The sequence below is a fragment of the Mya arenaria genome, chromosome 2, assembly GCF_026914265.1.
Source record: "Mya arenaria isolate MELC-2E11 chromosome 2, ASM2691426v1".
NCBI classification, from domain to species: domain Eukaryota; kingdom Metazoa; phylum Mollusca; class Bivalvia; order Myida; family Myidae; genus Mya; species Mya arenaria.
Window position 1 is genome coordinate 31593303 of NC_069123.1, and position 25286 is coordinate 31618588.

At 34.9% G+C, this 25286-nt stretch overlaps 2 protein-coding genes across 2 annotated transcripts; one reads left to right on the forward strand and one right to left on the reverse strand.

Annotated features, from left to right (window-relative positions):
- The first annotated feature begins 1911 nt into the window (after positions 1–1911).
- Positions 1912–8841, forward strand: LOC128214254 (rhodopsin, GQ-coupled-like). The gene is made up of 4 exons (XM_052920633.1): positions 1912–1922; positions 5504–5781; positions 6885–7021; positions 7544–8841. The coding sequence occupies exons 2-4, from the start codon at positions 5528–5530 to the stop codon at positions 8839–8841; spliced, it is 1689 nt and encodes a 562-aa protein (XP_052776593.1). The 5' UTR covers positions 1912–1922; positions 5504–5527.
- A 5179-nt stretch (positions 8842–14020) lies between these two features.
- LOC128220389 (LDL receptor repeat-containing protein egg-2-like) lies at positions 14021–23743 on the reverse strand. Its single transcript, XM_052928761.1, has 8 exons — positions 23722–23743; positions 21635–21767; positions 20756–20896; positions 19934–20041; positions 18347–18469; positions 16855–16974; positions 15049–15113; positions 14021–14336 (listed from the first exon to the last, which is right to left on the reverse strand). Exons 2-8 carry the CDS (start codon positions 21765–21767, stop codon positions 14256–14258), a joined length of 771 nt encoding a protein of 256 aa, XP_052784721.1. The 5' UTR covers positions 23722–23743; the 3' UTR covers positions 14021–14255.
- Between the last annotated feature and the right edge of the window lie 1543 nt (positions 23744–25286).

The following is a 25286-nucleotide window of genomic DNA, read 5'->3' on the forward strand; positions in this document are numbered from 1 at the left end:
CCAGATTTGGTTACAATTGGCTGCTGTTTCAAAAGGTTAAAATAAAACTTGTCTGTTTCTTTTTACGATTGTTTCTCATCTTGACCAGCCGTTTGGGCACATGCCTCATGTTCATATCTGAATGATTGACTTAATGGCTTGTTTCTTTAGTTTTCATTGTGATATTGATGCAAATCAAATTCTCCTCGGATATTTCTCTGCTATAATAACTAATAAACTAGTTCAAGCCTGATGTAACAAAGTAAAACCTTTATATCCGCACTTTTCGAACATCTCGGCCATTATCCAATAGATAAAACCTCTTAAAAGTAGTCCACCATGGCGGCGCCCATATTATGATAAACGTGTTGTATTTGTGTTCATCCGTCAAGGGACATATTAAATGAACTCATGGCGAAGAGTATAAAAGTATTTATCTTTTTGTTCGAATCTTATATAGTTTCTCCAAAAGAGTAATTAAGACAATAATCAAAATCATTCATTATAGTACATTATTTACGTTATCGGATAGTTCTATTTAGCGTAATGATAACTGAGTTAATCGCCGGCGGCCTCATCACATTTTCGTATATGTAAAATCCTATTTACGAGGTCTTTTCCGGAGCTTGCCGGAGATGGCCGGGTTGTTACGATTGATATCCGTACATGGTTTTGCAACATCGGACAAATCCATCTGTATCATACCCTTTGGAACGCAGATTGCATGTAAGAGTATTTCAATCAGTATCATCTCACGATAAAGTAAATGCGATTGTGGTAAGTAATGAGAATGTGGACAATAATAGGTTTACCGGGGCGTTCTTTTTTGTTCATGGTTCATAAAGGTACCTTAATACATATTAAAGGCTAATTAATAAACGCTGATGCTTCTATTCAAAACTAGGTATTTGTCAAACTTCTGACAGACAACAAACGCGATTACTAAGTTCTAACACGTGGATATCGAGGCGTATGCAAAATGCAGTTGAAGACAGAGAGTTGTTCATTTGGAACAATGTGTGTTTGTTTGTTTTGTTGTTTGTTTTTTTCATTCCGTAGAAGCAAAGAGGCAACGCAGCAGTATTTAAACTGTGTTAATGTGAATACATTTTGGGAAAATGACATGAAAACAACCGTTTTTGATTCACTCTAATTCCATCATAGGTGCGCGCATGCCCGGACATATGCGCACCAAAGGTTTGTAGACGCAAACAACCGGTTCAAGACCATCCAAGGAGTTTCTTGTGCACCCGACCCATGACACCATCGGAATCTGTCACGGTCCTGCTAATTGCTAGAATTCGTAAAAATCAGCGCACTTTAAACATGTTTGTACTTGTGGGGTCCTGTGCGTGCCTGAAAAAAAAACGGTTTCAAAATTTGTGTCACTGTCAAGGGTGGTATTGTTTTTCGTGTCAATACCTTTTTTATTTTATATGCGGAAAGTAAAGTTTTAATTACAAGTCATTACTGAGGGATCACATGTAATTTGATGAATATTACCATTCTCTGAGACCCTCTAATTCGAACTCGATGAATCTTCCTATCTTGCACGGAACGCTCCTGCGAAAATTTAATTAAATTAGGCGGAGACTACAGCAGAGAAAGTTACACAAGGGATATAAAAGATGCCAACGAATGCTAACGACATAAAACATCAGGCAAACTTGCAGAAACGTCGTATATCCCATGCTGGATTTTACATTTTATCATTTGGTGAGCTCGTTTGCTGTCAATTTCTTAGGGTTCTGAAAATGCGTGGTTGTGATTTGTTTGGATTTTGTTTTTTGCGTAAAATTGTGTTATAAGACATTGTAGAATATTAGTGAAATTATTTTTTTCAAGGCAAACGAAATTTCATAAGTTATTCATTTTTTATATGTATAAAAACGTTGCCTTTTTCATTTCAGAGACTTTAAATGATGAATTCTTCGGATATTACGGTAAATCAACAATTCCTTTATATATTAAAATATAGAACGTTATAACAATATCAAATTGTTAATGTTACATCTAGTGCAATAATTCATATACAGTCGAAACCCGTTGGTTCGATATCGCTTGGCTCGATTTCCTCGTTGTTGCGAAGTGGATGTTAAGGACCGATATTGTTTTTACTCTTTGCAAGCATTCCCGCTTGGCCCGATATTCGCGAGGCTCGAAGTATTTTGGTCTGCCTCTGGGATATCAAGCCAACGGGTTTCTATTATATTCGTAAGTTTACATATTTTCTTGGCCTCTCGAGTTATATTTTCAATTTCAAAAGCCCTATCATAGTTCATATTTATATTAACGTCTGCTTTACGTCGCTGAGATGTCTCTTAAGATAAGATTTACCACATTTAATAATATTGTTTTAAATTCCTTAAAGGATGAATAAATGTCGGAAACAATCGTTCTTATGAAGGATAACGAGTTAAATATGAAAGAAATGAGCATAACACACGGTATTTCTACCGTATGAGACTATAGAAGACCACAGTAAATGTTTTAGCAATCCCCAGTCATTTAATATTTTGAGCTTTCTGCTATTTGATACAGCTTTAAATACACGGTTACAATCTTGTTATCAACAATTATATTTTCCACAAATGCATTATTTAGTAGTTAAAGGTTAATCACTGGAAATTGGTGTTTGTTTTACATGTGTATGTATTATTTTTTAATAAGAGAGTCACTTTAATATGATTAACCGCTGGTGAAACGATCTTTTTTCATGGTAGGAGATGATATTATTGAAATGGTTACACTAAAATAAAAACAAACAGTTTGAGAATTATTTAGATATGATATGCATTGTAATGCTTTATATCGGATAATGCTTTGATATATGTAGTATTTCTTATTTTCAATAGTTTTATAACAATCAATTACTTGTTCCTTGATATAAAATGCAGATATAGTAGCCAAGATGAGATTGGCAATAATTACATACACAAAAAAGGTATTGGAAAACGCAGAATACATACAGATATAGTAGCCAAGATGAGATTGGCAATAATTACATACACAAAAAAGGTATTGGAAAACGCAGAATACATACAGATATAGTAGCCAAGATGAGATAGACAAAAAAATAACATACACAAATAAGGTACTGGAAAACGCAGAATACATACAGATATAGTAGCCAAGATGAGATAGACAAAAATATAACATACACAAATAAGGTACTGGAAAACGCAGAATACATACAGATTTAGTAGCCAAGATGAGATAGACAAAAATATAACATACACAAATAAGGTACTGGAAAACGCAGAATACATACAGATATAGTAGCCAAGATGAGATAGACAAAAATATAACATACACAAATAAGGTACTGGAAAACGCAGTTTATACGTATCGGTCTTAAGTCAGAGTATCATAATAAAATGTTGCTTTAATAATACTTCAAGACTTTTACCAATATACATAGAATCAGTGTGGTACTGGAAAACACAGATGATATGTATCGGTCTCAAGTCAGAGTATCATTTAAGGATTAAAATTCGACATGTTGCATTTTATTGGGGTATGGTATGCAATGGGGCTGTTCAAAATGGGTGGAGTCCGAATTGCATACCATACCCCAATAAAATGCAACATGTCGAATTTTAATACTTATATTTACATTCATTTAAATCTACATTTCTGCTAAAATAAATTGATTATTCAAGAGCATTTTCTCTTTTCTTTCTCTCGTTGTTCTCAACGGTGGGTAAATTAAAACAGCTATCGTAACCTAATTTTATACGACAATGAATGCACAGATAAAATAGTTCCTTATTTATTTTCTATCTTTTCGAGGTCAAGAATATTATGAATACGTATTATTGCATACAGTGTGTGTTTTCGGTCCGTTATCGTGGTGTATTAAAACGCAAAAACCCGGGCGTTATCGGTAGAAAACGTGCATTATTCAATAAATTCACGTGCCGTTAATGCCTGTTGTTTTACATATGCGCTTTCAGGGCCCGCATCATAACAATGAAGGCTGAGCGACCTGGTTTCTGACCGAAAGTTGGTCAACGATGCAAACTTTTGCACAAAAACATATTTTAGAATATATAATGTAGCTGCATACAAATACTAAAACAGGAAATAAACCACAAGTCATATAACTTACATATTTCCTGCTGAGTTGTCTTTCCTGGCAAGCTGATGTGTTTTAACTGTTTACCAAATAGTTTTTTTCTGCAGTTGTTTTGACTATAAAAAGCACTAAATTATGTCTAAAACGACAAACTCCTCCGAACTTTTAGTTATTTCTGTCGATTTTTTTTTAAATATACGACTTATATGGACATGATTCCATTATATGTCGTATGCAATGAACAAAGAAATTTCAAATATTTTTTCTCTGATGCTGAAGATGCTGTACATTTTATCAGGAACATGATTACAAAATTTTCAGGCTTAAATTAGTTATCAAAACAAATAATGGTTAAAGTAGGCCTGAATAGGTAATTAATTGATTACCCAATAGGTATTGTGTGTAAATAATCCCAGTAATCCAGTCAATTTTCGAAAAAAACAACACTTTCAAAACGAATGAACACTTCAAAAAATGGCGTCGAAACAAAATGCAGCTGCCGAGCTATGTTGCGGCCCGAATCGAGCTTAATGTAAAACTTTTTCAATGACATCACTCTTGACGTCATACAAGCACCCGTTATAGAGGTTATTTTGAACTAAGTGTTTTTGCATTTTCGTGACATTTAACAGCATTTGTAAGCACATTTACGTTTCTTCAACTGTTCCATACATCATGAAATTATCTACATTAAAATCAATCAAAGTATCGTTGCTTATTTTGTTTTAACTGCTTTACTGCAGATTACAGTTGTGCAAGTTGCCAATAACTGTACTACGATTTCATTAAAAAAATAGTTCCGTAGTAAATATGCCCCGCCCCTTGGTATGATTGCGCCCAATGAGAGGACAGAAGTATCGAACAAACGCACGCGATATCGATGGGAAATGCCATTGCACTTTATACAGAAATAAAGTGCAATTGATAAACAACAACCATCGTTAAGGAATGAAGTGTGAATGTAAATATAATAAAATGTTGCTTTAATAATACTTTAAGACTTTTACATGTATATACAGGAACAATGTGGTACTGGAAAACGCAGTTGATATGTATCGGTCTCAAGTCAGAGTATCATAATAAAATGTTGCTTTAATAATACTTTAAGACTTTTACATGTATATACAGGAACAATGTGGTACTGGAAAACGCAGTTGATATGTATCGGTCTCAAGTCCGAGTATCATAATAAAATGTTGCTTTAATAATACTTTAAGACTTTTACATGTATATACAGGAACAATGTGGTACTGGAAAACGCAGTTGATATGTATCGGTCTTAAGTCCGAGTATCATAATAAAATGTTGCTTTAATAATACTTTAAGACTTTTACATGTATACATAGGAACAATTGTTTTCCAGTGACATTGATGCCACACATCAGCTTTTTATTGAAGTACTTATTAACGTCAGGATGCTTAAAGTTCCTGTTTTATGTTTCTCAGACCGATGGCGACGTGACTGTCGGTATGGACAGCACAACTGAGTTATCTGTCGTGACGTTTACGTCAACGAGTGCCTTACTTCTTACTGACGTCACGACCGAAGTCGGAATTGACGTCACCACGCACATCTTCGACACGTACAACGTTTTCATTCATCCTCACTGGAAACAGTTTCCTCTCGTTTCTGACGCCTGGCATTATACTGTTGGTGTTATCATAACCTGCGTAGGATTCTTTGGCATATTCGGAAACGCTTTAGTTATTTGGATGTTCTCACGGTACGAAAAGCGACTTTTTTTAAAGGGACTAGACACCTAATGGTCAATAAAAGGCAAATACAGTATTCCTTCAAATTAAGCATAGAATTGACAATGGGAGCTAGTCGGAGGCCGATAATACATCAGTTGACATGGTTTAAATAATAAACGCAACAATCCTGTTGCTTTCTCATCTGAATTTCCCCGTTTGAAAAAAGCGCATAATGTTTTCAAAGTTTAAATCGTATATGTTTATGAGCATAGATAAATGATATCTTTATATTTTTAAATTTACTCGGATTTATGTGGTAGACGACCCCAGTAAATTTCGATTTGGTAAAATGCGCAAACACTGCGAAATATGCATGTTTCGTTAGCGATGCGATACATACATCGCGCTATACACACCGATGTTATTTTTATTATTGTATCATCTGGTGTCTAGTTCCTTTAAAGAAGTACACACAATATATCGCACCAAAGGGTAACATGATATCGCATTTAAGTTAATAAGTTCACGTATGAAAATGTATGATATTGCATATAAGGTTAGTTAACATTATCAAAATATCGCACTTAATGTTGAAGCTTAATATGATATCGCATATAAGGTAAGTTCAGATAATTATGATATCGCATCAAAGGTTGAAGCGTAATATGGTATCGCATTTAAAAGTTGAAATATAATATTGCAACTTGATTAAGCTCTTATATAAGGTGGCATCACGGGTTAAGCACACATGATATTGATTCTGAATAATTCAATTATTCTTATTGTGCTTTATCATTATATGAAGTTTAATTAATTTCCATCCGGTAGTTTTAAAGTCATGCTCCGGACAAGAAAAAATAACAAGGGGCAATCACTCTGTAATCAGCTTCATAACTTATGCAAGTTGAATGCAAGAAATAACCAGTATCCTCAAACTTGCAATGTTGCAACATAAAGTCCTGGTATTGCATGGGTGTCGTCGCCGGCATTCAAACCATTCAAGAAAATAATATTGCTTTTAAAAACAATATAGGTTGGTGTTCTTATTAAGTTTTATCGCCTTAATCTAATTAACACTCTTTATCTTTCTAAAGAAGATTGAAAACTAATTACCTTTGTTTCTTTTTAATAGGGAGGCGTCATTACGGACGTCATCGAATATGTTCATAGTGAACCTTGCAATTAGCGACATGACGTTTTGCATTGTGAACGGATTTCCCTTGTTTAGTCTGTCGGCATTCAATAAAAGATGGATATTCGGACAAGCGGGTATGCATGTATTATAACATGTTCATTAAATAAACTTTGTCTTTGGCGTTTACCCTGTACCATTAAACGGGGTTTATGTTTGAACGCCGGCGGACTCATCATATTTTCGTATGTGCTGCAGAAGCATATTTACGAGGTCTCTTCCGGAGCTTGGCGGAAAATGGCCGAGTTGTTACGATTTGCTACTGAGCTTGTTTCTGTAGATTTCATAAAAATATTAAAAGCAAATCTTTCGCGTTACTCTTGGTATATATACTTTGAGGAGTAGTTACTGTGATTTTAAATTTTATAAACGATTTAGAAACAAATAAAAGTATATATTAATTACTAATACAACGCTCCATTGGTAATAGAATCGAAAATTAAATCAATTAGTTATTTATGTCTTTTTCACGACCGTAACGTTACATAATGTTGTCCGTATTGATAAATATTCATGTTTAAGTCCATCGGATTTGAATATATAGAAAAATAACTAAAAAAATGCTCGTGATTTGATTATACTCATTCGCATATTTCCAGCTTGCGAATTCTACGGTCTGATCGGAGGAATATTCGGAATAATGTCGATTAACACGATGGTGATGATAGCGATAGACAGATACATGGCAATAGCCAGGCCTATTCATGTAGCAAAATCGATGACACGAAAGAAAGCTTTCATCATGATCGTTACCGTGTGGATCTGGTCGCTGGCCACCTGCCTACCACCGATATTTGGATGGGGACGCTATATCCCTGAAGGTTTTCAAACATCCTGCACGTTCGACTACCTAACCAGAACAGATAACAATCGAACCTATATTTTCTTCCTGTATGTCTTAGGGTTTGCAGTACCGCTTTCGATAATTATTACTTGCTACGCGTTGATCTTACGTGCTGTAAACAAACATGAAATTGAGATGAAAAAGACGGCAAAGAAGATGAACGCAGAAATCAGGACTAACCAGGAGGACAAGAGAATGGAAATAAAAGTCGCTAAAATCGCTATGACCATCCTTGTATTATATCTGCTATCATGGACACCATATGCCACCGTCGCTCTAATTGGTCAGTTTGGAAATGCAAAATTCGTTACTCCGTTCTGGTCAGAAATTCCCGTTTTGTTTGCAAAAGCTTCTGCAATGCATAATCCACTGGTATACGCTTTAAGTCATCCAAAATTTCGGGCAGCAATACAGGGTCGCGTCCCATGGCTATTATGTTGTTGCGAACCGGAAGTCGCCAAGTATGCGGGGCGGGCAAGTACCGACCGAGACAGAAATACAAGTCGCCGTAGTACAGCAAGTGTTGCAGGAGGAACAAGTTTTGACAGCGAAATGAGCAACCTCAGCGATGTCACTACCGCTGATATAGACTTCAGGCTTCGGAAACTGGAGGAGAAATCCGTAAAAACAAACAAAAGTTCCCGTCGTAACGCTATTCGCAGCAAATCTGTCGAAGACATCGATGACATTCCAGCCGGAAGAATAATACAAGATCTTACTCATGCGCTATGTGAGGTTGCTTCTCGAGACAAGCAAGGCACACGACCTCTTTATCTGCCAACAAACGTTATTCAAAAGGACGGCGCCTCTGGCCAGGCTTCGAAACATACAAGCGATGGGGTTTTTGTTCTCGATAGTTCAAATCTTCCAGAGCTTGCAAAATACCTTGTTCAGTTTTCAGAGCTGAATCGACCATCTAGCGGTAATGTAAACAGGGCAATGGACATGTCTTCGGAAGCTCCTGGTGAGCATAAGGCAGGGGATGGCGGTGCTATACCAAAGCAAAGGGTCAATGCGGGTAATAACTCTGAAACAGATGAAGCCAAATTCTGAATCCGTGCATTTATGCTTTTCCAAGTGTATGCTGAAAGAGGGCACACGAAGTGCCTTTGTTAATTGCGATTTGTCTATTTTTAGAGGAAACCCGACGGGCATAATGCTCGGACGCAGCGTAGAAAAGTGTGGTTGAACTTTTGAACTTTGAACTTTGAACTTTCGTTAAAATGCTCATGGCCTATTACAGGCATACATATATCACACAGTACTGCAGTTTGATTGGATTTGCGCGACGTCATTTACATATTGCCAGTAGTTGACGGCGTTACAACTAATACAATAATCGGCAGTTGTTTCTTGTAGATGAATATCGTCGATAAAAATGTCCCTGAATCAACCTACAAGAACTGTACAGCTTTAACCAAATGTGAACACAAAGACAATGCACATATTAACAGTTTATGCGCTTTACTTAATGCAATGATCGGCCGTTGCAATTTCTTGTAGTTCAAGCTTCAAAGACTATACAACTTCAAAGACGCGATGTGAACGCAACAAACTGCACATATCAACAGTAACTATTATAATTGGTTATATGATTCCTTAACCCCATGCGCTATGAACGCTCTGCTGTGATTTTCCTAAATAGAGAGCTTTGTGAAAAGAGCGTTTATACTGCATGAACGAACACTATACAGTCGAACTCTGTTGGTTCGAACTCACAGGGACCGACGAAAATGCCTCGAATCTTGGATAGTTCCATCCAAGCCGGATTTTTTACCTTTAGTAAAAGGAAATCGGTACTTAACATCCACTTCGAGCCCAAAAGAGCAATTCGAGCCAAACGAGTTCGAGCCAACGGGGTTCGACTGTAGCAAAGAAAAATCAATCCTTAGACAAAAATAATCTTCTATTATGTACATGTTTAACTCAACGATGTTATGTTGTTGTTTTATTCGTTGTGACCGTCTACCAAATTTTACCTCATGAACTTTCTCCATAAATATTCCTCTTTACTTTGTGAATCCGTACATCGATGTTTGAAGGGAAACACTCTTGAAATCATTTACGTTTAATTTGCAGGCCCCAATTTCTCGAAACTTCTTAAGCTTAACAGGCTTAAGTCGCTTATTTAATTTATTTAATTAGCCAAAATACATACTGAAAATGGATTTTGATAAATGAAAAATGGTTTATTCTGATAATCATACAGATTATTCCTACATAATTTCTAAAAATTCTTGAAGAAGTTAATATAACACATTTAATAGAACAACAAAAATAGTGAGATTAGCTTAATCCTGTTATAAGGGACTTAAGAAGTTTCGAGAAAATGGGGCCAGATGAGTATACTTTTCTCGTTTTCTGTTTTGCAAATGCTTTACAATAATTAAATACAAGTTAGTATCCGCTTTCAGAGATTACCATGTTTTGTAACAAAGATTTCGAAATTTTCGAATAATTTATTTCACTCGGTCCGACAAATTACCAGTTTCGTTCCGAAGACTATAGAATGATTACAAGAAATACAATACGTATGCTATTGATTTGAAATATGTTGATTAAAATCTCGCGTGCGAAAAAATAAATGTTATTTTATGTAAGGCCAAAAAATGTTTGGTTAGAGTTATATCCTTTCCAAAACAGGTAGGGTAGGTAGTATTTTTTATTTATTTATTTTTTTAGGATTTATATAAGAACGTTCATGTCATCAAAGGAGAATGGTGTTATCTTCTGTATAAACCTTTATAGGTGTTAAACTACATATTTAAACGCACACTTAAAACAAACAAACAAAAATAATAACTGACTATAAAAACTGTAGGGTCGGTAGCCTATTTCGTAGGTAGGGTCGGGTAACCCGAACCAAATGTATTTCTTTAGGCCTAAATACTTTGCGATATAATTGATACATTTATTTTAACATTTCGATTAAGATCATCAGTCTTGAGACCTTTATGCTTGCGGTCTACATATAAAAAAAATATATAACCATTGTTTCAGTGTGTGTATACCACGTGATAAATTACGTCATATATGCTACGTATGAAGGCAACATTTTGCTTTAAATAAAGACTTAAATCAAAGATAACTTTTTTTTACAACACAAGTTAAAATAAAACAAATGGCAGTCTATGTCGTTAAAAGAGTCCCGCCTTCGTTTTATTATCGAATTTGATAAGGTTATTAGTTTCATCAAACACTTCGATAAACCTGTGGCCAAAGTAATGTTTTTACAGTGCTCCGTCAGACGGCCGTATTGTGAAAAGGTTTGTCGGAATGTTTTAAGAAACTAAACTCTCAATTAAACTCTGGTAAAAGACCGAAGGGGGACTCCATAAGCGGCGTAGACTGCGCCATGTTTCATTAAAAAAGGTGAAGAAATATTGAAGTTATCTTTGTTTTAAGTATTCATTAGAAGCAAAATATTGCCTTCCGACGTAGCACTTATGACGCAATTTATCACGTGGTATACACACACTGTATATATACATACCTCGAATGGGTTATCAATAACCAATCTATGTTGACATAACTGCCGAAAGATAACCTGTTAATGTTCGCGAATTGTAACGTGTTAACTACTTAATATTCGCGATAATTATCTAGCTATCTAGTGAATACTCGCGAAACGTTTTTGGTAAGATAAATATCATAAGACTAAAACTGGCTTGAAAGTGCACAGAACTGCCACCTGTTACCTTTTTTAGCTGTACAACATTAAGGGGTTAGTCTTGCGAATCTTATCTAGTTAACCAGTCATTATGTTACTTATTGAGTGGAATTTGCAAACCATAACTAGATAACCAGTTGCTGCTAGAAGCCAAATGTACATTCATAGATAAGTGGTAACACGAATCTAATCTAGTTAACCAGCTATTATGTTAATTATTATTAAGTGGAATTCGTAAATAACAACTACATTTGGTGTAATTAGCATATGTAAAACACAATGGAAAGCATTGTAGTTCCATTGTGTTTTACTTATGCTTTCCATGAAGTTTTACTTATGGTTTTCATTGTGTTTTACTATGGTTTACATGATGTTTTACTAATACTTTCCATGATGTTGTTCTTATGTTTCCCATCGTGTTGTATCATAATGTTTTGGTGACTCCACGATTTTTTTCATAGACGTACAATGCTCCGCGTTTCAGTGGTCTTAATATGTATGTGTACCAACTACCAACCTCTCGTGTGCCTATTACTTTCCTTTCAAAAGCCCTTTTATACCACCCATGTGCACAATTCTGCACACAATAAACTCAATATTGTAATTTAATGTGCATAACTATGCCCAAAATACGCTCGGTATGGTATACCCAGTGATGATGTGGACAATTCTGCACAAAGTAGACACAGTATTTATAATTTCAGAATTTTTCCCAAAAAAATCTCAACACAGTGATCCGGTTCACTGACTATCACTACAGTCATTTAAAGGGAATGAACTCCATGACAGGAGTACAGTCCCTTTTAATTGTACATAGTGTTAATCAACGTCAGGAGTACAGTCCCTTTTAACTGTACATAGTGTTAATCAACGTCAGGAGTACAGTCCCTTTAACTGTACGTAGTGTTAATCAACGTCAGGAGTACAGTCCCTTTTAACTGTACATAGTGTTAATCAACGTCAGGAGTACAGTCCCTTTTAACTGTACACAGTGTTAATCAACGTCAGGAGTACAGTCCATTTTAACTGTACATAGTGTTAATCAGTGGACCAGATCACTGTGTTGAAAAATGTTTGGGATACATTCGGAAACTTGAACAAATTTCTTCAACTAGACTCATGTTCAGCGGAGAATTTTAGTTGCAAGGCCTAAAAAAATAATTGTTTGGTTAGGGTTACATCCTTTTCAGATATAGGTAGGGTAGGTAGGCTTTTTTATAATTAGGTTTATATAAGAATGTCATTTTCATCATAGTGGAATTTTGTTCAAGTTATCTTCTGTGTAATCATTTCGGGTTTTAAACAACATATCGAAAAGAATTTTAAAAAAAAGTTTTTAAAAACTGACTATAAAAACGGTAGGGTCGGCGCCTATTTCGTAGGTAGGGTCGGGCAACCCGAACCAAATGCATTGTTTTAGGCCCAATTGAAAGATTGGAGGGATGTTTTTTGTACTCAAAACATTTCGATCAAATTGAAGATGCTTCACTTTCCTCTATTATGCATGTTGAGATTTCTGACATTGTTAACCTTTAGTAATTCATAGATATTTTATGCTAGATAGTTGGGAGGAGTTACCCTTTTGGTAAATCAGAACTGAGGAATAAATAGTTTAGTTTAAATGTCACTCAATTTTGTACAGGTCAAATGACACCAAAGCAGGAGTTCATTCCCATCAAATCACTGTGCACAAGTCTTAACCAGTCCGCACAAAATAGAAAAAAAAAGAATTGTATATTGTTATATATTTTGGCGAATATAATTACGAATAATGATGTATTTTTCCTAAACATAAAAATAAGAATTGTTAATTCTCTGTGTGTTGTTTGTTATGTTTGTCTTATTATTGTTGAAATAAAATGACGAGTATGTATCTACTTATTTTCAACTGTAATGTCGATATTGGTAATCTGTCATTTTCATCCAGTTGGACAGAGGCTTTGTTGCTTCAAAAAACAGAAAATGTTTATTCCACTCAATACAACTATGAAAGGCCGGTGAATTACTGTTCTTATTTTACACTGGTGATGAACAAACTTTGGTCACGTGACCACAAATGCAAACGCAGAGGGCATATTTGACAGGAATTACTCCGACCCAGGTATGTTTTTATTTCGCTTCACTCAAGAGTCTGTTACACAGTGTGTGTATACCACGTGGTAAATTACGTCATATATGCTATGTCAGAAGGCAACACTTTGCTGAAAATAAAGACTTAAAGGGGCAGTCTATCCCGCTTAAAGAGCCCGCCTTCGTTTTATTACCGAAGTTTAGTGATTAGTTTCATCAAACACTTTGACAAACCTGTTTCCAAAATAATGTTTTGACAGTGCTCCGTCAGACGGCCGTATTGTGAAAAGTTTTGTCGAAGTGTTTTAAGAAACTAAACTCTCAATCAAACCCTGGTAAAAGACCAATTGCGGGGCTTCGTCAGCGGCGTAGAGTGCGCTATGTTTCATTTGTGGTCCTCAAAGACGATATTTGAGCAAATATCAACATTCGCTGAAGGGTTCCAGCTTTTGGTATTTTGGTTTTAACACTCCTTATGATTTGCCACGCTTTATTTCATAATTAAAAAGCAGTAATGCATTTTACAAACCATGAGTTTTTAAAAAAAGAACATTGAAGTAAGAATAAAACTCTACAAACTAGTGGTCTTACAGAAATCAATAGTTCATACAGGTTCAAAAAAGATCAACAGTTTATTTTATAATAAGGTTTATTTCTGAGTGAAGTAAATCGGATTCGTAAGAATCGTCACAAATCAGAATGAGATGTACTATAAAAATATATGTTCTCAACGAGCGGGTTGTCCACACATGTCGTCATCGCCAAACGGACAATCAGCAGGTCCAGCAGTCTCCTCACATAACGCAGTCTGAAAATGCAAATAATGTACCTTGTGTAAAATGATTTGTATACATCTGAACAAAGATCGTAAACAGAGTATCGCAAGATATTTAAATACGAACTATTAATATTAACTATTGAGTATGTCCTTCGAAAAATTGTTCTACAATGCAAGGAATACAACATATCAATCACGTGTTAACGTTTCAAGTGTTTAGTGTCATAACATGTGTAAGATAATTCTAATATTGGCTAATTTAATTGCCTTCTTTTTTCACTTCTTCTTGGGTTCTCAAACTATATTTCAATCCGATGGTCTAATGTGAAATGAACCGTATCCAAATATTTTCACCAAACAAGATTTGAAATTTATGTCGTTTTTCGATTCATAATTTGAAAAAAACCCAAGCCATGATTAAATAAAGAAACCGACCACAGCTGTTTCAAAAAACATTCCTAAATTTAAGATGGAAATATCTTAGTGTTTTAATAAAATTTCCACGTAATAATCTCTTTTAATAAATTTAATAAATGTATCCTGCTCTGGCCTTAACATTAGTCCTATAGACCGCACCTACCCGGCGGTGTGTTTTATTAACCCAAATTATATTTTGGAATCAGATTCATAATTGTGATTTGGTCGTGTTTTTAATCGATTAGTAATCAAACAATAATTATAATGATAATTTAAACGATAAAACACACTTTTCGTAGATCTCGAAATAAAGATATTGAACTACCTGTGGGACGCACTTTTCCCCTCCAAGACACAGATATTCCTTTTCATTGCACTTGCAACCGTCAGCTGAAAATGAATAAAACATAAGTTGATATCTTGTTCATACTTTTATAAAGCATAGGTAACGTGCATGCATATGCTGTTAAAGCATGTGTTTATCATTATTTTGCGATGCTTGCATATGATGGTTTTTGCATTGTTCATATTTGTTTTGTGATGCAAGGATAGGACGTGTCATGCATTGTTTATTTATCCTTGTTTAACAATGCTAGCATAGGATGTGATATGCATTGTTTATCATTATTATGCCCCCTAGAAAAAAGAGGGGGTATATTGCTTTGCACATGTCGGTCGATCGGTTGGTCGGTATACCAAAGCTTTACCGAGTGATAATTCGACAATTCCTTTAATTTTAAAAGTTTGTAAAAGCTTGTGCGAGTGATAACTCAACAATGCCTTTAATGGTTAAAGATTATAAAAGCTTGTACGAGTGATAACTCAACAATGCCTAGACCTTGGGGGGAAATCGGATAAAAGGTCAAGGTCAGAGTAACCTTTAGCACGAAAAGGTTAACACATCTTCTCCGAGAGATATCTCAACAATGCCTAGACCTATGATCATCATACTTGACATGGAGGCTAGGCATGATCAGTAGATGACACCTATTGATTGTAGGAATCGTTTAGACAAAGGTCACAGTGACCTTGGAAATGAAAAGGTTGTTCGAGTAAGAACTACATTGCCTGCACCGATGGCCACCAAACTTGACTTGGGGTTGGGCCTTAACAGAGTAGATGACCCCTACTGGTTAAAAGGGTCATCGGGTCAAAGATCAAGGACACAGTGACCTTGAACGCAAAAAGCTTATCCGTGTGATAATTCGACAATGCCTGCACCCATGGTCCTCAACTTGACATTTAGGTTGGGGTGACTAGTTTATGACTCCTATAGATTTTGAGGCCACAGAGTCAAAGATCAAGGTAATATATAATAACTCATATTCATCACTAAAATTTACGTCATAATGATTTATTCTCTGCTGCTAAGAGGATATTTATCTGTAAATATCATTCATCATCTAAACATGAATAAAACTGAAAACTATACCTACTATCCTTACAATTGAATGGTCATAACCTTAAAACTGCCACATAGGCACCCAAAGTCAATGACAAATCCTTAAAACTGCCACATAGGCACCCAAAGTCAATGACAAATCCTTAAAACTGCCACATAGGCACCCAAAGTCAATGACAAATCGGCTGTCATTTCGGTCCATGCATATTTCATTCAATTGTCCAAATAATCCTGACAACATGGTCATCAGTGGGGGGGGGGGGGGGGGCATAATGTTTGACAAACATTTCTAGGTATCAATCTCCTACCTAAGTGGTCGAGGGTTCGATCACCACCATAGGTACTTTCTTATGACCTCCTAAAAAGGACACACTGCCCAGGCAACAGACTCCAGGGTGAATTATATCAGATTTAAGCTGTCAGCGATCTTCTCGTTGTCATAATAATAACTGTTTATCAGGCCCCGGTTTCTCGAAACTTCTTAAGCTTAACAGGCTTAAGTAGCTTATTTCAAATAGCTCGAATCCATACTTAAATTGAACTTAAATGAAAGGAAATTGGTTTAATGTGATAATCATCAATTTAATTTTATCTAAAGTATAAAAATTCTTAAAGAAGTTAATATAATGCAAATTATTAAAAAAAACAAAAATAGAGAGCTTATCTTAATCCTGTTATAAGGGACTAAAGAAGTTTCGAGAAATTGGGCACAGTGTCTTAACTACTTACGACACTCGTCTTCATCATCGCCAAGCTCACAGTCGTTCACACCATTACAGAGCAGCTCACGGTCAATGCATTTTCCTCCCTCACACAGATACTTCGTTTCACCGCAAAGGCATTCTGGCGCTGTGAAAAGTGTGGTCGAAATTTTGGTTATAAATATCATTGAAATATGTGCCATGTTAGTTAGATTACGGTGATATTACGGTGATATTATAAATATTAGTTAGATTACGGTGATATTACGGTGATATTATAAATATCACTTTCCCTCTCCCAGACACATTTGTTCCCTCCGTCGAACAAATAACTTCATTAGAAATATCACAAATGAAATTTTACTCCAAGATTCTTCTTATCCCCGCATGTAAACACTCCCGTGTTGTAAACCGTGATTAGTTTAAACTAAAAAGACAAATATGCATTTACAATTCTTTCATGGCCATTTAGGTATAAGGCAAAACTGTTCGCCCGAGGTGAAGAGGATGACATCTGGCCCCAATATCACGAAAATAATTAAGTCGAATCTCAAACTGAATCTCAACTCATTTTACCATATAACATCAAAATTTATTGGAAAACAAATATTTTTTTACACATTTTTAAACCGCATCGTTTCATTGAATCTGTTGATTAAAACCTTTGGTCTAGATTCCAAAGGAAAAAATATTCTGAAGTCAATAATGTACTCGAGTACAATTCATGGCCTTTTAACAATTACTCATGTATATTTTTTGCTCTAGAATAAGTTTTCTTTGAAATATTGTTAAAATCTTTCAATTCTATGAGAAAATACGTTTTCAAAAAGTATAAAAAACATTCAAGATTTTGAATAATACTATGCTTTTATGTGGTAAATTGAGTTGAGATTGAGTTTGAGATTTGACTTAAGTATTTTCGTGATATTGGGGCCAGGCCTCGGGCATCAGTTCAGAACGCCCTCCCCGACATCAAGAGTGATCCTTATATTACCTATAAACTTATACCATCCTATAAGACCTATATTATTGTAATGACATGTGTCACAATAGTTGTATTGTTTTAGGTTCAAGTTGATAATTCTATTACCTGTAAACTTATACCATCCTATAAGACCTATATCATTGTTATGACATGTGTCACAATAGTTGTATTGTTTTAGGTTCAAGTTGATAATTCTTTTACCTGTAAACTTATACCATCCTATAAGACATATATTATTGTTATGACAAGTGTCACAATAGTTGTTATTTTTTAAGGTTCAAGTTGATAATTCTATTATCTGTAAACTTATACCATCCTATAAGACTTACAATATGAGAGTGGTCTAGTGGTAAAGGTACCCGCCTCTCACCCAACAGGTTGTCGGTTCGATCCCCACCAGAGGTACTTTCTCATGGCCTCTCAAAAAGGACACAGTACTGGTTTCTGCCCAGGAAACGGACTCGAACATGATTTTATAAGCTATCAGCTTTCGTCACAATCGATCTTAAATGATTTAGTATCAACCAAGACTTACAGCAGTCCGCTTCATCCTCACCACCGGGACAGTCATTTTCACCATTACATATCTTCGACATCGGCAGGCAGGTTTCCCCATCCTTGCACAGGAACAGCCCGCTGTCACAGAAGCATGGTTTTGCTGTATGCATATAAAAAAGATTTAACGTATCTAATGTACAATTATTTCAGTTAATGTTGCACTCTTACTCCCAAGTTAGATTTACCACAATTAATACAATTGTTTTGATATACCAAAAAGGATGAATCAATGTCGAAAAAACCCAGTTCTTATGAAGGAAACCGAGTTCTTTTGAAAGAAAGCTGCCGAAAAAACGGTATTTCAACTTTATGAGACTATGGTAGATCAAAGTAAATCTTTTAACGCTCACCAATCATTTAATATCTTAGCGTTTTCAGCTATTAAATACACGGTTATAATCTTGTTAGTAGTAATAAATATTTACCATATTTTTTTTAGAAAACAGTTATAATATTATCACTCAAAAAGTATTTATGTTAGACATGTGTATGTATTGATTTTGAATAAGAGTGTCACTTTAGTGTAAAGATGAAATTTACAATCTGCGCATATAGATGAAAAGAAAAAATCGTTATTCAATCTGATAATGTGCTATTTCAATATGACATCGAAAGAAACATTAACAGTGGCACGCCATGCATATTGATATAACAAACAGTATAATATAGGGAATGCTATGTGAGTCGGCTGATGTGTGCAAGAAGTGATTCATCCCACAGATCAAGTCACTTGAAAATAATTATTTCATCTCTCTTCCAAAATAATGATAACAATAGTTTTCTTTGCAAAAACATTTAAATTCGATTACAAGGGTTCTATTTATTTCGCGAAGTATTATGAAAGTAGATTTGCGCATGCGCATTTGGCCATTGTGTGAAACAGAGTCAGAAATGTACTAGATTCGGAATAGAAAGTAAAACAAATGATAATAACAGTTTGCTCTTTGCTGAAGTCGAAAGGTATATAAAAGAAACCAAGCGCTTTAATTTGGTGGTGGCGGATCCGTAGTCTTGAGGTAACACCCTTATCAATCCAGGGGTCGCAGGTTCGATCCCCCGTCGCATCACTGAAAAAAACTAATCGTCTTCCGGGAGGGACGTAAATGGGGGTCTCCGTGTGACAGTGCTATACACTGCCACTGGTGCACGTTAAAGAACCAGGGTAGCTCTAACCAGGGTTACATTGTGTCTGTTCGCTATGCTCCAAAAACCTAAAATGACTAACAATCTTAACGGAGCACTCGCCAAATGGGCAAGGCCCGAGTGCGAGTATAAATAAGCTTACACGCCCTTAATTTGGTGGCAACTAATTCTCTTCTTTTTTTCCAATATAGTCAAAATGTTAGATCGATGTTTCAAATGTATAATACCTTATCAACATACTTTTAATCTTAAACGACATTGACATTACAGTGTCCACTGGGAAAGGCTGAAAATAATCTTGTAGCTAAAGCCATTTTTGTGATTTTTTATAAGTGTATGTTTAATTTGTATGTCTTGATGTTAACACAACATACCAACAAAATATGATTTAACAAAAAGTATGTGTGCCTTAATTACTTACGACATGACTTTTCGTCCTCAGCCAGCGGGCAGTCAGGGATCTTGTCGCATCTAGTTCCGCACGTCATTTTATCCGAGCACAAGATTTGATTTGGACTGCAGGTTGGTGCTAAAATCAAAGAAAATACATTTAAACAGAATTAACTATAATTCATATATATTTCACTGTTTCTGGACTTCAGTAAAGGCCGTTTTTATAGCGAGACATTCTAGTATTCTGGTACAAAACTGTGGTACATGTTTATGGATTTATATATACGTTGTCACGGCTATTTGTACGTTGCCATTTACATAGCAAAGCAGTCTGTGCTCAAAATAATGAGAGATTCATTAATATTGAACGGTGATACGATAATATTTATAACCTAGACCATAAAAATAAAGTACATGAACCAATTGGAACACCTCGGCCATTTTCAATCAAAGTACCACGGATGTATGCCGGTACACAGTAGAAGTAGTCCGTTAAAAAAATAGTATTAATAAGTTGTAGTGTTGTTTGTATAACTAAGTTCAAATTGATTTTCCAGTGTAGTGTTTTATTGCAGAAACAATCAAGATTTCCTAAGAGTGTGAGGGGTCTAGTGATATATGTGTCCACAACCGCCAACAAAAAGGTTGTTGGTTCGATAACCAGTGGGGTACTTTCTTATGGTCCCTCAAAATGGACACCGGTACTGGTTTCTACCCGGAAAACGGATTCGAAGGTGATTCTATAAGCTATGGGCCTTTTCACAATCAAGTTATAAAAAAATATATAAACTAAACTGAATGAACAGAAAATAAATCACTACACTAATCGCTAATAAATAGTCACACTTACGACAGTTAGTTTCATCCTGGCCACCAGAGCAATCTGGCCTGCCGTCACATACCAAGGGTCCAGCAATACACTCTGGATGGGAGAACTGACTACCACCAGCACATACAAACTGTCCTTCACACTCGTCAGGCCTTATCGAAACTATAGGGAAATAATGTAATGCGCTTTGAACTTAACAATGTTAAAATTATTACATAAACATGCTGACATTTTCACCTCGATGCGTATATTCTTATAAAGACTGTATTTGCTAACGTCATTGGTGACATTTAAATGAAAATCTTAGTCGATTTAAGTCGTGAATTGAAATTATCATAGTGTCATATTTTCGATATGTTTCCACATATTTGAGTTAAATGAACATTAGCCAGTAATAAAAGTGAACACAAAGTTGAGGAAAAAAATGTGTTGCCTTTTGTGACGTTTATACTGATTATTAGAGTTACGACTAGAATTCCTCATTGAAACGACCCTTGGCTATTAAAGGAGCAAAGATGGTACAACCAAAGTTAGTGATACAAATGATACTTTGTCAAAATTAGTTCTATAGAAACATTAAAGAATTCAGTTTTCTGGGCCTGAATCTTCGAGTCAGAATCAAGACGTTTGTGAATACGGACTAGGTCTACCTCTCAAACTTAAAACAAACATCACACAAAGAATTTCTCGTGACAAATTCGTATACGATATATATGATTGAAATAGTCCGTTTTATTAAATTGCATGTAAATGTTGTATACAATCACATATGCGATGCATGGAATGCCGTATATATTCAAATATATGATGCAGCAAAATGGCTTGTATTCGTGCAATGCGCCGAAATGGCGTACAACTTCATGCATACAAGTAACGTCAAAGATTATATTGTAGTCATACTTGGCATTTGAGGAGGCATCTTCATTGGCTTCTTTTGCGGCATTGTCTTTTTCCTCTGATTCACTTGATGGTTCGGATGGGCCAGGGCGGTCGTAACCAATGACACAACTACGAACAAAACGAGCGGAGACATCTGCAATAGAATACAACAAATATGTGTAATTAATTGTGTGTAAGTGTTTGTGTGTGTGTGTGTGTGTGTGCGCGCGTGTGCGCGTGCGCGCGTGCGTGCGTGCGTGCGTGTGTTTCGGTTTGGAACTGAAAATTGTCTCTTTATTAGAACCATACACTTTGGAAACATGAATTCATATTTCGAAGAATAAACATCAGTTTGGTGAAAACTGAGCTTAGACACATGTAACATATATTTTCATAATCAGGCAGTGTTTAGTTTTTACAAACTTGTTTATGGTCTTCATAATGCGTTGGACGTTAGGATCCGGTCCCTCTTTCTCGAAGTTATTTATGCTCCTTATAACAGGATTAAGCTTTTAAGCTCACTATTTTGTTATAGGTATAATTTGTGAAAAATTATATTTCGAACAGATTTGGGGCTTTAAAATGGTAGCTTCTTTATGCTAATTTTGATCTAATTTGTTTTTGATAAAATCAAGAGAAAGTAAAAAATTTGGGTAAATGAAATGAGTTGCTTAAGCTTTAAGTAGAACTGAACCGTATTTGACAACTAATTATTACATAACGATGTAAAACATTGATAATTTTCAAGTTTAATACAAGATATGTTTGAGTGTAAATCATTTTCATAAGCTGTAAGTTTTTTTTATCAATCTACCCCTTGTTCCGCATTTTCCGAAAAACTCGACTGACTTGCTTCCCTTGTCGTTGCTATACGTGCGTAGTTGCTTCCCTTTGTACTGGCTCGCCCGTATAAAAGAAACTAACGCATTGTATGTTAAACTTGAACGCGTTAAGTAGTAACAAGGGATAAAACTAGGAAATATAAAGTATGGTTCAGTTCACCTTTGAGAGCTTTGGAGACATTTGGACCCATGGTCACTAATCTGAGTTTGAGACTCGGGCTAAGGAAAGCAAAATTTTGTTTTTCTTACCTGTAAAAATGGTATTAAAGGTGCTTAGATGCAAATATGTTTGTATCTGTCACAAAACTAATCTGTCCTACAACCAAACATAACTATTTAGCTAATCAAACTATATTTATTTCGGTAAAATTTGTGAAATATTTATATTTAATAGATTTTTATGTTTAAAAAGGTAATATTTTAATGTTAATCTAGATAAACTACGGTAAATTTTATTTGGTAAAATCAAGAATTAGTAAGAAATTTTGCTTTATAAAATAAGCTATCCAAGCTTGCTGCGCTTAAAGTGACCCGATTAACCAATCACGCAACACCACAGCCGTAATTCATTTTAAGTAACGCAATTGAAAATTGTGGTCTTCAAAGACGATATCTGAGCAAATATCAACATTTGCTGAAGGGTTCCAGCTTTTGGTATTTTTGTTTAAACACTCTTTATGATTTGCTACACTTTATTTCGTTAATAAAAAAATGCATTTTACAAACTATGAGCGAGTTACTTTAAGAACTTTCGACAAATTGGGGTTAAAATATGAGGTTAATATATTTTGCAGTCAAAGCACGCCACACTTAAATCGTGTTGAGGGTCATTTAACTTTACTATCAAATAATTTTCTTATGCGGTTAATATTAGTTGCAAACAATGCACGCCAGACTAAAATTGTTTTGAGTGAAATTTAACTTTACTATCGAATTATTAAAATTTCTTAATGCGGTTAATATATTTTGCAAACAATTCGCGCCACACTAAAATCGTTTTGAGTTTAATTTAATTTTACTATCTTTTTTTTTTTTAATGCGGTTAATTATTTTGCAAACAATGCACGCCACACTAAAATCGTTCTGAGTAGTCTTTGAATAGATAAATCAACATTAACATTTCTTTTAGACATGACTTAATTAATTACAAACGATATACCATAATAATCATTTATTTACTGTAATAAATCCACCTAAAATGGAAACAGTGCATTACTTATTAAGGTGTGTCAATTGTTATAGTAAAAAAACATAAATATTTCAAACCTTTTCGGCGGAGAGTAAAATCCAATGTGATGCGAAATATATCTTAAACAAAACTTATACCATATCTTACTAGTATTCAAAATGATTGACAGCTAGCTCTATCGATTTTCAATTTCCGTTTCTAAATCAGGCGACATCAAATGTTAGTTGGCAATAAATGTTACTTTCAACATGTAGAAAGAACAACGAAACATTATCAGAATGTATGTTTTTACTATGGTGGTAGCATTTTTTTAATTCGGATCAAATTGTCTATCAGATTAAAATCTCACATTTCCGTTTTTTCCATAATTGTCTTGAAGAACTGTTCAGAACAGAACAGAACGGACATTTTATTCGACTTAAGCATAAAAAGCTCATTGTCACAAGAATATGTATAGTAACAAAAGACATGGCATGTAACAATTATAGCATAAGTTCGATTAATAAATCAATCATAAGTTTGATATAAATATTGGGAGAACAACAATAAAGCAGAATAAGCTACTAACACGTGGTATTATGCGCTACGCCCCTGATGATCGATATTATAAAACTTGATAAATATATTTTTCATGGCAAAATCAATTAGTAAATTTCGGGTTTTATTTGATTGATTATTTAATTGATCGATGTCACTGGAAAGTTTTCACAGATCTTCCGGTAGGGATAGTCAGCTTTAGCCAAAAGACATTTTTAAATTTATGTTTAATTGATTTTATTGAATTATTCAGTAATTGATCGATGTCCATGGGCATTTTCGTGTAAGAGATAACAAGTTGTTATTTCCGAGAAAATTAAATTTTATATATTTTTAATTGACAGGATGAATGGAGGACAAATCACTAAAACACACGTGTTCGTACTGAAGCACCTTGTTAGATGCCAAAATCAGATTAATATTTGGATCAAAGTGTTAAAGAAACATAATCAACTATATGGCAAAGGGAAAAGTGGCCCAGCTTCGCTCAGCGGCAACTGTCCTTTGCTGCGCAGTTATGAATGCTGTCATCACGTGATGATAATTGAAATCACGTGACCATGCTTAATTTTATCTTATTTTTCAAATATGTGTTTATTTTTTAGACATTTTTCATATATTTGTTGTTTTAAGATGTTAATAAAACAATGAAATACGTCAATGGGATACAAAACAAAATATTTTCTTTGAAAGTCACTAGCTAACATTCAGGTTGATTCATTCGTGTTTTGATATTCTCTATTCCATTCGGAACCCCTCGGCCTTTTTCCACCGAAAACAATATGACGGAACATCTCGGCCATTATCCATCGAAAACAAACTCGGATGTTTGCCGGTTCACCTGTAGAAGTAGTTCGTAAACTTTTAAATAATAGTATGAATAAATTATAGTGTTTTAACGTGCATTTTGTGTATTTAAGTTTAAATTAGTTTCCAGTGAAGTGAATAATTGCAAAAATAATTATGAGTCCTAGAGTAAAGTCATCAATTTTAACTGCTTAATTGAAATTACTACGTGATTTACTTGCAGCCTACTTCAATTGTTAAGATTTCTGACATTGTGAATCGTCCATACACATCTGAAAATGTTCTCAATGGAAAATGG

Bases quoted from the DNA above. Each gene is read 5' to 3' on its own strand.
- LOC128214254 (XM_052920633.1), top strand. From the start codon at position 5,528: ATGGACAGCACAACTGAGTTATCTGTCGTGACGTTTACGTCAACGAGT. The intron at 5,782-6,884 runs GTACGAAAAGCG...TCTTTTTAATAG, and splicing joins GTTATTTGGATGTTCTCACG to GGAGGCGTCATTACGGACGT. The intron at 7,022-7,543 runs GTATGCATGTAT...GCATATTTCCAG, and splicing joins ATGGATATTCGGACAAGCGG to CTTGCGAATTCTACGGTCTG.
- LOC128220389 (XM_052928761.1), bottom strand. From the start codon at position 21,767: ATGTCTCCGCTCGTTTTGTTCGTAGTTGTGTCATTGGTTACGACCGCC. The intron at 20,897-21,634 runs GTATGACTACAA...ATTTCCCTATAG, and splicing joins GATGCCTCCTCAAATGCCAA to TTTCGATAAGGCCTGACGAG. The intron at 14,337-15,048 runs GTAGTTCAATAT...TTGCATTTTCAG, and splicing joins GGGAAAAGTGCGTCCCACAG to ACTGCGTTATGTGAGGAGAC.